The 14,975-nt window shown below is 32.7% G+C and overlaps 1 protein-coding gene across 2 annotated transcripts in view; it reads right to left on the bottom strand.

The window, feature by feature from the left end:
- Positions 1 to 14,975, bottom strand: part of LOC148606843 (tectonic-2-like) — a 49,755-nt gene that overhangs the window by 13,332 nt on the left and 21,448 nt on the right. Inside the window, exons 10-12 of one of the 2 annotated variants that reach the window (XM_088546343.1) lie at positions 9,590 to 9,660; positions 8,197 to 8,368; positions 3,785 to 3,900 (exon numbers count right to left, since the gene is read on the bottom strand). In XM_088546343.1, coding sequence (XP_088402469.1) covers positions 3,785 to 3,900; positions 8,197 to 8,368; positions 9,590 to 9,660 — 359 coding nt within the window. The remainder of the gene's footprint in view (positions 1 to 3,784; positions 3,901 to 8,196; positions 8,369 to 9,589; positions 9,661 to 14,975) is intronic. The other variant, XM_088546344.1, reaches the window with a different exon arrangement.

The raw sequence follows: 14,975 nt of genomic DNA, 5'->3' as shown, positions 1-14,975 counted from the left end.
TCGAGTTCAAATAACAATGTCTACATGTACTATAAGAAACCTTAAATTTTGAATTTTTAACATTAAATTTTCTAAATCAACAAACCAAGGCTGCGTGGGTATATACATAAAATTGGCAAGAATTTATGATGCCATAATGGTAATGCATCCGTACATTAAATATCATTGACATAGCATTAAGGGGTTCATGTTGAAATGAACTTATCAGAAAACTTAACATCAAATTTTCTAAGTCAACAGACCAAGACTGTGATGCAATGATGGTAATGCATCTGTACACCAAATATCATTGACCTAGCATAAGGTTCATGTTTAAATGAACTTGTCAGAAAACTTAATGTTAAGTTTATGGATGCCTTCGCCTGAAAAGGAAGAACTTAGTTTCACCTTCCATGACTTTTATTGCAAATGAGACAATTAAAAGTCATAAAAATCTCCAGTCTGAAATTCAGCATATTTTTTTGTGACACAAAAAACTTTTTTTGAACTTTCTTGAAGACCAAATATAACCTGGAAGACAAGAACTCACAGATCGAAAGAAAAAATATGTACTATAGTACTAATCAAAGGATTTTCTATATTAAATTCTGTGTGTTCATAGTGTTTTAATAGTTTGGTTTAAATACCTTACAAAAGATCATTCTACAGTTTTCACAAAAACTACTACATTTGTATATGCATATCTACAGATGCCAAAAGCTAAAGTGACCTTCAATTTCAATCAGCAACCTCGGATACTGGTGAAGGGCAAGAAATTGACCAACTTGACTTCGAAAATGTTGCCTAATAGCCAGTACTAGGGCGTTAATACATGTATTTGACTTTTGAAATAACCTTGAATATGAATAAAAATGTAACCATCAGGACCATTTTACATAAAAGCAGACCAGTCATTTAAAATGCAAGTTAATCAAAAAATACTTTATTGGCTGACTTCATGTTACAATAGACTAGATTCAAAGGTTTCTCTGACACACTCTAATTTTCCTCTGACACTTAGTTTTTGAAACCATTCAAGTTTTAATTGCTTTTCAACTGCCAAGGCAAGTGTTGCAGATCAGCCTCACAATTCAAAGTTCTTCTATAAGTTATTCAATGTCTTCATTGGTTACAACTTCAGTATCCCCACAGTGGAAGCAAATGTCTGGAAACTGAATTGTTTTGCCTGAAAAATATTTAGAATTTGTCTTTATTACAATTCTTTGTGCTTAACATTATGAAAGTACTTTTATTTGTGGGTATCAATTTAAATATTATCAATTTGCAGATTCTTGAATTCATTTAATTGACAATATTACCACATAAACAAACGGGAAATTTTCTTTTCGTTGGGAGCCAAATTTTGTGGTTTATTCAACCCATGAAAATTTTACCCTACTTACAATAATACTTTCACAGCCATATGGATATCTAGTACGAGTGAATGTAATGGTTTGAATTTAATAACAAGATTTTATAGAGTGTTGACTCTATTTGCAATCATCAATTAAAGGTTGTCTCTATTACAAAATATTCATACCTCAAAGGTGCTATAACAATGTCAATATGGATGTAGATTGCAAAGTTTTAATATTTTGTGGTATTATTTGTTAGGATCTATGATTTCATCAGCTTGATGTTCATATCTACATAAATAAAATACACTTAATGGCAATCATACCCAAAATCCATGAGTGTTCATCTCATCTCCAAGGGTTTTTACTATTTTTAGTCCAGTCTGCCAATATCTTTATCCAACGCCTCCATGATCGTCTTTTTTAATTCCAAATCTCTAATGGAACTTATATCTTTTCAGTTGTCTACTTAAAGAACGAGTTTGAAATATGCAGATGCAATTTCGCATGGCTTGTAATGGTGCAAATTGGAACTTTCACTGCAACAGGTCTTTTATTTCAAGACAGGGAACCAGGCAACTTCCGATAAAGTGTTAGTTTTATAATTTTAATAACATGCAAAATATCAAGTTGGAAACAATAAAAAAAAGTTCAGTGCACTTTCTTTTACAGTATTTTTCTTTTTGCTTCACTGGATTCGTAAACCAGATAATAAAAATTTGTTGGCCTAAATCTAGAAACAAAATTGCATTTCATCATCAGCTGATACAGATGTTTTGGAATATCCATTATCTTTTGAATACCTAATTAATATGTTATTTGTATAATAACATGTCATAATAAAAGCTTCAAGGAGTGCAGCATGATACTACTGCAGTGGTCACAAAATAAGTTTTTGACACACAAAAGCATAGGGCTTACAGTTCATTATAGACACAACAACTGGTTTGGAGTTAATATAGCACAAAACTTCAATTTTGATTAAAAATTTTCAAAATCAGACCAAAAATATAAAAAGTTGATTTTTCGGGTATTACCCATTTGACCCTTATAACTCAAAAACCTTAAAGACATTTGAAATCTCATTGAAAAATGCAAGCAGGGATTTTTATAAGGATTAAGAATCCAATACTTTTTTTTTTCAAAATTGGATCAAAATTAAACTGGAGGCTCCAGAGAGCCTGAAACACTCACATGGAGAACTTAATTGAAATTATGTGGTCATAAAATTTGATCATTAAAAGCTTAAATGGCCATTGGTGGCCATCTTGTTTAATCAACCTGAACCAAAATTTTTATCGGATGTTAAAGATTTCTGCCAAGTTAAGTCATTATTGGCTAAGTAAAAGCAAAGATATACAAGTAGGTCAAAATGTGTTTCTTCATAGGGTTTCAATGGCAACTTTGAGTGGCTTCAGCCACCTGCTGAGCCATCTGAGCCACACAAAAATTTTCCTCATAAGTCCATCCCATCATGCTGAAAAATTTTACACCCCACACAATTTTAGCTGAACACAATGGTTTTTGAGTTATTTGCAAAATTTTGTAATTTGACACCTATGTTCTATTTTTAGTAATGGCAGCCATGTTCTTCGATGGATCAAAAATCCTGCAGGACACCCTAAGAAACATTCATACTAAGTTTGATTCCAATTAGTCAGAGGAGAAGAGTTTTGAAAAATTGTTAACTACGACAGACACAATGACGGACACCAAGTGATGGCAATATCCGAATGCCAGGTGAGCTCAAAGGTAACGGATTGGTAATTCTTTCAAATAAAATTAGATTCACAAAATATTAAATCTACAACAAGAACAGGAAAAATGAACTGTTTTACATTCTGTATCTGTTAGTCAGTTACTTTTTGCTGCATTAAATTCCAGGTAAATCTCGTTCAAAGTAAAACAAAACACCAAGTGCACCTGTGAAACCAAGTTCAGTGGGGTCATGGTTCCCAGACAGCCTACAATAATGTTTTCCTGCTGCTGATCATCATAAACCGATCAACCAAAACCTTTAAATTTGCTCTCACCATCTGAATCATATAGTAGTTCACGGAAAAAGTCTTCATGTCAAAGGAGAAAAACAGTCATAATAGACATTCATATGCACATTTCTTAATCTTAGGTATTTTCATAAAATTAAGAAAGACAGCCGAGAACCAATCAACTTGCATGTTTTAAACACTAAACATGATTTTAGGTGTTTCCACAGTGACATAAATGTTTATTTTATGCCTACGTTCAACTGGCCAACAAATATAGCCGACCAAGAAGGGAAAGACCCATTTTCGAATTAATCCGGTTTTAGCCACCATGTTTTGATTATGATACCAGACTAGTATGGGTGCAACACAAAAAAGGTTAAGTTTGTTTACTATGGCACATAAAAATTAGGACCATCTAAGTGCGTGATTAAAAACGAGCAGTTACTTCATCAGCAAACTAACCCCATCACAACAGCAGTTAATATCACAACTGTTGTCACTCAGGTCACATGGGCATGGTGCCAAGTCAACAAATGCCACATTCTGTATTGTTCTGGGTGTTGTAAAATTATTGGTATCTGAAAAATGAAACAAAATTTTAACAAATAACTAAAAAAGTTACAATACAATTGGTGTTTAAAACAAAGATCTCTACCACATATACATGAATACTAAGTAACAACAAACAAAACATAGTCATATACACATACAGAAATGCATTGGATTAAGTCATACACACACAGTAGTGCATTGGAGATTTAGGCAAGTCATACACATACTGAAGTTCATTGGGAATTTAGACAAGTCACACACATACAGAAGTACATTGGATTTAGGCAAGTCATACACATACAGAAGTACATTGGATTTAGGCAAGTCATACAATACAGAAATACACTGGATTTATGCAAGTCCAGGCTTTCAAGTGACTTTTTGTAAAAAAATAAGGGCTATTTTAGGGCCAAATTCTTATAAAATAAGGGCTAAATTTAGGATTTTTTAGGGCTTTTAACACAAAAATAAGGGATGACATTCCTTCTTTTTCAATTATAATACTAAAAGAAAAATAACTTACTTACCACTGGCTAAAGACAATAATATAAAAGCTATTTACCAACCCAGAACATCATGTCAGTGGCCATCAACAGTTGTATTCAGCATTCAAGTTCGACCATTAGAAGTTGAACTAGTATGGGTCCAAAGAATGCTGTGAACTGCTAATGACCATCAAATGTCTTCTGAGGTGTTTATTTGATCCTAATATTCATTTTCTGAAAGTTTACTATGCTAGATTCCATTGATACAAACAATTTAAAGGGAAATAACTATTTAAAAATTAAAAAATTCGAAAAATAAGGAATTTCTCAACAAAAATAAAGCTTTTTTAGGAATCTTTTGCTTTTATTAGGAAAATTAGGGCTTCTTTTTAAAAATACGGAAAATTAGGAAAATAAGGGCCTGCTTGAAAGCCTGCAAGTCATACACATACAGAAGTATATTGGATTAAGACAAGTCATACACATACTTCAGTACATTAGGGATTTAGAAAAGTTATACTGAAGTACATTGGAATTAGACGTCATACACATACAGAAGTATGTTCGATTTAGACAAGTCATACACATACTAAAAGGTCACAGACCACCAATTGCATCATCAATTTAGAACGTACACAAAAAAAAGCCTACGCCAAGGTACAAAGTAGTCACTTAAGTATGCCATTATAAGAAAAGGTTGACAACATTTTTAAATGAATGAAGTTTTTTCAAAAAGGGAATTTTATTCTGATAATTTTGAGTCCAAAGTATGCTGCCTAAAACTTAAATAAACTAATTTGTTGGAACTATAAATAAAGATGGTCTAAATAAAGAATTTTAGGATTCCCCAGGCTGTTTTTAGGGTAGATGAGTTTCGAGTGTCAGTGCTGCACTGCAAGAAAACCCCTTGTGAAATTTTGAGTGACATAGTAGTACATAAGTATGTTTCAGGTGATATATGGTTTTGGTTAGATTAAACTTACGGTAAACTAAAAAATGAGCAAACTAACATAGAGAGTAATGAGAATCTGAATTAGTGGTTTATAGCCTAAAGTACATTAGGGATTTAGAAAAGTCATACTGAAGTACATTGGAATTAGACAAGTCAAACACATACTGAAAAATGCTGGATGTAGACAAGTTATACACATACTGAAGTACATTGGGGATTTAGACAAGTCATACACATACTGAAGTACATTTGGGATTTAGACAAGTCACACACATACAAAAGTGCATTAGGGATTTAGACAAGTCATTTACATACAGAAGAATGTTGGATATAGACAAGTTATACACATACAGAAGAACATACAGACAAGTCATACACATACTGAAATAAACTGGATTTTTGGAGCTAATGATTTACACCCTCCTACACGGTACATTTTTTATGTGTATCTATATTTTATCTGTTCTCTAAAGTCCTTGGTCAAATAGCATTGATGTTTGGTGTATATAGATAATATGAGAATATATTTGACATGATATAAAGATGAGGCTTAGAACTATGGGGAAATGTGAGGCTCTGTGCTGAGCATCTTAACAGATTTGATCCAAATTGTGTATACAAGTTTTTGTCAAGTCAATGTACTGTTATTGTTTTTATGAAGCAACAAATACACAGAAGACAATGGCTCATCTGGTTGAATTTTGCCTTTCAAAAGCAATAAATTTAACAAAAAGTTGTCCAACAATTTTGACTCAACAAGACTTCGGTAGGACTTATCATAAGGATTATTTCAGCAACTGAAATTTTCTATCTATCATAGTTTTCAAGATATTGGGTGAAAACAGCAAAAAAATTTCATTTTCATTTTTCCTCCTTTCAAAGTCAATAACTCTTACAAGGAGTCGTCTGAGCACTTATATCCCTGGAGACTTTTGTAGGCCTGTTCTATTTTTAGTAACAGCAGCCATGTTCTTTGATGCTTCAAAAATCCCCACATCAGTTCTATGCAGGATATCCTAAAAAACATTCATACCAAGGTTGGTTCCAATTGGTCAAGTAATGTCAGAGGAGAAGAGTTTTGAAAAATTGTTAACAACGACGATGACAGATGCCAAGTGATGGCAATAGCTCACATGGCCTTTGGCCAGGTGAGCTAAAAATTCACATTTTAAGCAAGAAAACAATATTTTCATTTGAAGTGTGTGATATCCTGGCAACATGTGCCATCACAACAGAAAGCTACATCAGTCAGTGATCGTATGTCACTTGTAAATATACAGTCAGTGCATTATGATTGCTCCAACAGAATAGTTGTAGTCCATGTATAAATGGATTTTTGACTTGTGATTTAATGTCCTTGGTCCAATAGATCTGATGTTAAGATGTATAGAGATGATATCAACCTGGCATGGGTTTCCAAAAAAATCTCAAGTAGAGAATTTCCTCAAATCCTGTGTTTTCCTTCAAATCTTAAAATTTAAATTAATCTGATTGACAGAAATTTGAGTCGAGGAAGAATTAATTTCATTAAATACCATTTAGACTAAAAATGTACAGGGTTCCCACACTTTTATTAACATAAAATTCAAGATTTTTCCAGGATATTTCCAGGATCTGTAAATGTTTTCCAAGACATTGTTTTCCCTAGAAATTTTAAGCCCACTTAATCTTAAATTGACTCTTTAAAAAGACAAACCATCTGGAGAATACTGGTTATTATTAAATGTATTTATCACTTAAAAGCTTTTTATACATGATATGGGCTTTCAATGCTTGATAAGCCACAAGATTGCCATGATATAGAAAATTTCTGACACTATGACTGTGCCATAGGTTTCAAATGACTCCCAAAGAGACCACTCAGGCACTGTAGTTGTAAGTTTTTTAAAATCCATTTTCATCCACTTCATACTCTCATTTCTTGATGCTAATATGTATATAATGCTGCTTTTTAGGTTATCACTTTGACTCTGATCTTTAACTTCATAATTTTCACAAGTTAGTGTCTTTGCATTAGCATTGTCTTTTCTATATCTATACATTTAAATGAGAAGACCTAGTATTGTGTGTCGCTTCTCTTCCTTCCACTATAAATTAATATCATCATGCTTTTGTATGCTATAGGTACCATGCATTGTTGCATTTGTCATCCTTGCTCTGTCAAGCTAGTTCTTTATAAAATTGTAACAGGAGGGTAGGTTGGCTATGCATTACAGTCCCCTCATGTTGAGTGAAAGAGTTCTGACCACCAAGAACCTGCTGAACTAACTAGGCCCAAGCAAAATGTTCGGCACGAAATTTTGCTCTCATCAGGACGAAAGTTAATTCCACTGGGAATGAGCTCTGGCAAATGAGACCAGATACAGAGTTCTGACAGTCTGATAACAAAATATATGCAGTGCATGATTGAGTCAAACTGAATTTTAACGTTAAATCCATAGCCAAAGAACAAGGAAGTAAGATTTACTTACTTTGGTCTAATTCAGACCCACAACAAAAAGTCTATTCTTTAGTCCACTTACATCTCAGTAGTATAATTTCTCCATAAGAGTGGCAAACTCTACCACACAATTTCCAATAAGTTGAAGACACATCCACGAAATTATCATAGGATGATTAGATATAAAAGTTCTAACCATTACCCTGTTCTTGCTCAAAGGCACTGTTTGTTTTGTTGTATCCAATAGTTCTTCCCACAGAGATTATGACAGCCTTTTCATTACAAAATTTTTTTTTTATTTAATTTGTCAACTGTGATCGTGATCAAACATTGCTAACAGATGTGAGCTAATGTTATTGAGACTGTAAAAATGCCAACAATGGTAAATACTTTTAAAATTTTCAAATCCTTAGTCTATATTGTTTAATCATGAACTTGACAATACCTGTAGCTTTTTGCCAGGTTACTGTAGCATTAGGTGTTAAGGATGCCTTGGCCCAAACTGTTGACTGTAGTAAAGTCCCACCAACATTACAACAACTCACAATAATGTTCTCCTCCACTGCTGTAGATGTTTCAATGTTACGTGCAATTTTTAATACAGCATGATGGACATTCTGCAATTAATTCAGAAAATACATTGGTCATTTGGCCATTCTTATAGTACAAAAATAGTATTGTCAAACCAAACTTAGAAGCCTTTTAAAAACACTGAATTTTTTTTTAAATTGTGACTTGTCCTTTCCTTTCCTACAGTTCTACTTCGATCCATACAGACTAACAATTAGATTTAAAAAAGATAATAATTAAGTCAAAAGTAGCAACTCAATTTGTTATTTAGAAAAAAATGGTAATTTACTAGAGCTCCCATCTCCACTTTCTAAAGCCCCCCATCTCCACTTTCTAGAATTTTTGGATCTTCCACTGGTTACGGTAATTTACTAGAGCCCCCCCCCCCCCATCTCCACTTTCAAGAATTTTTGGATCTTCCACTGGTAATGGTAATTTATCCACTTTCTAGAGCCCCCATCTCCACTTTCTAGAATTTATTGATCTTCCACTGGTAATGGTAATTTACTAGAGACCCCCCTCCCCCATCTCCACTTTCTAAGATTTTTGGATCTTCCACTGATAATGGTAATTTACTAGAGCCCCCATCTCCACTTTCTAGAATTTTTGGATCTTCCACTGGTAATGATAATTTACTAGAGCCCCCCATCTCCACCTTCTAGAATTTTTGGATCTTCCACTGGTAATGATAATTTACTAGAGCCCCCCATCTCCACCTTCTAGAATTTTTGGATCTTCCACTGGTAATAACTAAAGCATATTATTTTACAGACAAAGTGCATGGCTTGACTCTGATATAACAAGGAGTACCTCTCTGGAATATCTTGTCATTTATCAGCAGCTTAGACAAATTCCAATTTATATCTGTTGGGCAGTAATGCTAGTATCTCAGACAGACACTAACACAAGAAATCTCTAATCAACTACACCTGTTATCAACATGAATTAGACTAACAAAACTACCTTGTATGCATCACTGAAGTCACATAAAATAAGGTTCTTACAAGGGAGAAAACTGTAACAAAACAATGTCAAAAAAAACAAAATTTTTCTGATACAAGTTACATCAGACTAAGGTGTCACCTAGTCTTGTCCAGGTACTCTGCCTACTAAATATAGTATTATAAAAATTACAGTTTATTTACAGTGAAACCTGTCTAACCCAAACCTCTTTTGGACTTGAAATTTGTTCTGTTTAGACAGATCTTAAAATTTATCTGGGTTTGGATTAGACAAGTTTCACTGTACAAAAATTAGTTAATACTAACTGAGTGCAGTGTGACTATTGGTGTCAGTACTGCCCAGTCTGGTGCTGTCACCACTCCAGCTGTTCCATTACCTGTAATAGTCATGTATTTATAGCACATAGTCATTCATACATGGTTGTTTGTATATTATCTATAAAAGTTTATATTTTTACATGCAACAATGTTAAAAATGTAATAATTTCTTGTTGTAATTCAACTGATGACACAATTGATTTTTAAGTAAAACTAAGAGTATACTTAATAAAATCTGAATGGATAAGAAGGGGCGAAGCAAAACATGAGTGAGTGACCCCTTCTTATCCATGAATATTTTTTTTAATTTGCTGGACTGGCTTAGCTTATAACCTAGTTCTTCATTGGCTGAAAAAAATCAGGCAAAATATTTATGTCATATGACCTAATCTAGACATTGAGGACAAGGAGAAATTTAAGTAATTGGTTGAAAAAAAACAAAAAAAAACTTCTTCCTGTTAAGGACAAATTGTAGAAGTTTTTGCTCTGTTCTCCCTCTAGATTAGGGCCTATACAACGTTTTTCGCATTATTGAAACAAAGCTTCTTATAAAAACCCAGCGCATTTAACAATTTGTTTAGGAAGAAGTTTAGATAAAATAGAACTAAGAAAACTGTTTAAATTGTGATCACTCCATCTATAGATGCTCCACTCTTAATTTCAAGTGAAAATTAATAGGACAATGGTATCATATTTGACTTGGAATATGAGTTCATAGGAAACAACATGATCAAGGGGCAGATCAAGAAATTTATTTTTAAAAATTGTCTAAATTATGTTCAAGACTAACAAAAATTTCCAATAAATTGGAGGGGGGAGTCCCAAACCATCAGACAACCCCACACCTGATTTACCACTGGTGATCTAACTTAAAAGTACTTTGAATTAAAATCTCAATGGTGTTGTTCTCTAAACTGTGTTTCTCAGGCCACTAAAACAAATTATTCTGTGATTTTTTTTTAGCAGTCTTAACATTCTGTCAACTTTTTTAAAGTACTTGACAATGTAATAAAGTCATCAAATTATTGTCTACTAAATGGGTCACATCTAGAACTCTGGAGCCTTGTCAATGAACCTCTCTTAGGAATAGAATGCGTCTTAAGATGGTCTTGGATCACATCTTTTCCCTAAATCATGTCAACAAAACTCAAGAAACATCCTAAAATTTGTCCTAAAGTTAGGATACCTCTATGGGTGTCTCAAGATGATCTTAGGACACCCATAAAACTTTAAGACGAACTTAAGATGTCATAAATTGAAAGAATAACAACTAACATGGCCACTGTATATGTTTATCTCATTAACGAAGGAATAGTGTTCGATGAAATAGAGTAGAGATAACCCATTAGATTATTTTCACATCCACTGTTACGGCATTTACTTTAAAGCAAATCCTCCCATACTATTAGTGATAACATTAGTTACTCTGTTACAATCTTGTTACCTTATCCTTCTTAACTTCAGTCAATATAATTTGAATTACACTGTCTGAAAAATTCAGGTTTCTTTCCTTATTACTCATGGTTTGTGCAATATGCATTTAACTACTTTTAAAATTAAAGGTAATGATATCAAGTGGACCTCTGCTAGAATCTTTTATGTTTATCATATTGACCATAGTTTACATCATACAACAAGTCTCAGACATGACATAAGACCATCCTAATTTTATTCCTAAGACATCACTGAAGACATATCTTGCAATACTTTCAGTGACACGGCCCTCAACAGGTTGGAAAATATTGTATAATCTAAAGACAAACAAGGTCTTTCTGCACACAAGAAAAGTCCTAATCGCTGACAGATTTTTGGGATAAATAAAAAGAAAAATAAATTATGTTTAAATGCAATGACTGGCAAAAAGCAAGATTGACTGGCTAGTACATGTAGGTCCTAGTGTTCATCAGAAAAATAATATTTTCAGCATTCCTACCTAATGAAAACAAAAAGTGCCTGTAAATAATTTATTTTCAATACTAATACGCCACTTTCATGTACTTTTCAAAAATGTTAAAAGTGCATCCCTTAATTTTTTCAAACCTTTGATGTATTGTTCATGCAGTTTTTCAGTTACAGAATTTTTTCAGTATTTGACAATCGTATTTACCAATAAATATTATCAATTGACACAGAACAAAAAATAATTTGAAAGTACCGATTTTTTAAGAAAATAAAAAACTGAATCATATCAGAATAACAAACAGTAGCTGTGAAGCAAGAAATTCATGAATTATACTGCAACAATATAAACTTAACAAAAAGCATCTAGTTGCATAATTAATGTCTTGCTATTTTATATAACCAGGCTCTTAAAAGCAATCCTTACTATTTAGAAACCGGCAGTCATTTATAGAATGACCTGAAGAAACTCAAATTTAAAGTTCAGAACTAAGAATATTTTTTTTTATAATATTTATCTGGAATCTTTCAGCTCTTGGAGCATTACATAACATTTAAGTTTGTTTTTATCTTCCAAAATGTACGTCTCCCTTGTCCCATGAAATGTGAAAAAGGCAAATGAATAATTCATTGAGATAATATTAAAAATTGAGCTTCAAAGTAACACCTGTTCATATATGAAACACCAAGTGCTATAGCAAGGCTACAGGTACTATTCCATTCTGTGATACGTGTACCTCCTAATTCTGAGGATTGTCTCAATTGTATATTTCAGGAAATTTCTTGGTACATATTCAGCAGATCAAAAAAATCTCTGGTATCATATACAACTACATATATAGCATCCACACTATACAAATTTACATTTATAGTGGGTGAGGTAGTTTTTGAGGAGTTGCACATACAAAAGTGTGACAGAAATACAGATGGACAGGACAAAAAATTTGGTAAAGGAGGCATAATATTTACAAGTTATGACATAAAATAATGTACTAACTTGTCAAGAAATTTTCAAGCACTTTTTACTATTAGAATTCAACCAAAAAAAGTATCTGCTAAACCCAAATTATCATTGACACTTTCATTTTTGAAAACATTGTCTTAGGTTATACCAATATAATTTCTTGTTGAACGGACCCGCCCACACATATTTTTTTCAAATGAGAAAAAATAAAATTAAAATGTTCCCACTTGCCGAATCCGGAAAAGAAATTGTGTCCATTTCTCCCATCAGTTTTTTTTTTAAATATTATGATTCAAAATAAAAATAATTTTGCAATTGCCAGAGTGTTGGATTCAGATATAAATCGCAGTCCTTGAAATTGTTTTCAGTATTAACACCTATTTTTATCAAAGTCAAAGACTATTGTTGACTATGAAGATGCCCATTTACGCTGTGAAAGTTCAGAACACTCAAGTAGTATAGTGCTCAACTGCAATAACATGTGACAGCGGAAGTCTTGTAGATTTTTTAATTCAATTTTAGGTTCACACAATAAAGCTTTGTCTGTCCGATGATTATTTCAAAGAGGTACGCTTTAAGAAGCTTTAAGAGTCCATAGCAGCAGATAATTCATGTCACACTTTGTGGAGTTCTTGTTGTAAGCCCATTCCTCAGAAAGTAAACACTGTAACAACGTGTATAGCAGTGTTGCTGAACATGTGGATGCATTTTGTAATGTTTCACTGTCCAATAAATTTTTGGTTGAATTTACTTGTATCCTAAGTTTAATTCACTCTGAGAAAGTTCTTGATTTATTTTCGAAGATAATGATACTGTCTTCACTTTTTTTAATTTCAAATAACCCTGAGATAACAAAAGTATACAAGTAATCAAAATAAATACTTCAAATATTAAGGCATCTTGAAAAATTCTCAACAATTAAATGAGTTTCAAATCACTTTGACCTACATCATATGACTCAGTGACTTGGAGGAAGTTCTTTGGGTCCAATATCAGAAAAAGAAATTGAGGGACAAAGTACAAGACTGAAAATGCCTCAACAATTGATAAGTTATCTAAAAATCCTAAAATCTAAGTGGTAAATGAAGATTGATACACACTTTTTTCATAGATTCAGTCAAAACCACATTGATAGTCCTGATCAGCTGTTATATGTAACACTGGCCACATTGATAGTCCTGATCAGCTGTTACATGTAACACTGGCCACATTGATAGTCCTGATCAGCTGTTACATGTAACACTGGCCACATTGATAGTCCTGATCAGCTGTTACATGTAACACTGGCCACTTTGATAGTCCTGATCAGCTGTTACATGTAACACTGGCCACACTGATAGTCCCAATCAGCTGTTACATGCAAATGCAGGTCATTTCAATTCAAAAATAAAAATGAAAAACAAACCTGAATTAGTGGGAAAAATAATCAAACACCAGCTTTTCTCATGCAAGACTCAGAAATCTCAAACACCCTTGAGGAAGATATAATAGTTCTCTAGAGTCTTGTTAGATAATAATTAAATCTTACCCTAGGTCGTCTGAAATTCCCTCATCTTAAACTCGTACAGGTGTCAGATTCTCAATATTTCTGTAATGTGCATTTTCATGGTAACTTTTAAATATGTTTAAGGAAAGCAGTTTAGCAAATACTACCAGGCCACCACATCTTCAGGTCTTGTTTCATGTGCACAAACTTACCATCAATATGTTATAGATGTCAGGGTAAATCCAACAAATGCAGGCAAGAAAGAAAAGTGGAATAAAAAATGAGCATTAAATCATATTATATTAGCATTTATCTTTAAACAAGATATAGGGCCTAGCATGACACATCCACAAATGCATTGTATAAAAGTAAGTAAGTAAGTATGTAGTAAGTAGTATATTTAACATTATGAACCATACTAGACATGATTAACATGATTCTCACATGCTTAAATTGACATAAAAATTAAATAATAATAAGATAATTAATTAGAAACCATTTGATTATCCTATTTATGATATAGATTTTTACTGCTACTTTCAACATCAATTTTTAATTCTGTGATATCAATTTGATATTCATGTCGTGTCATTTTGGCAGGAGAATGTCTGAGAGTGAAATTAACAAAATTTATTTACACAGGGAACATTCAATAAATCACTGCAATCTAAAAAAAAACCCATTTTAACAGTAAATGTACAAAACAAAAACCTAAGGAGACAACTAATTAATATTTGTTTTAAATAATCATGTAATACTGATCAATAACAAGAAAAAAAAACATGGTTTATAGATCCTTCCTTCCAGCTTGGGTGGTATCAGTCAGACAGATTCTGTCCATTATTATCTACGCAGCTGATTATATCATAAAAGTAATTCAGTGGTGAACAAGAACACAAATAAACAATTTCATAATCTATACAAAACTTTGATATCAAAAGAGATATTCAACTGAGTGTGTGCACATTCATCTCAATAAAAACATATATCAAAGTAACAATCTGCTGAGCCACAAAGATGAAGAT

This window comes from Perna viridis, chromosome 9 (assembly GCF_037379345.1).
Source record: "Perna viridis isolate PV_CMFRI_1.1 ecotype Kerala chromosome 9, ASM3737934v1, whole genome shotgun sequence".
Taxonomy (NCBI): Eukaryota; Metazoa; Mollusca; class Bivalvia; order Mytilida; family Mytilidae; genus Perna; species Perna viridis.
This window is presented reverse-complemented; position numbering and strand designations above follow the sequence as displayed.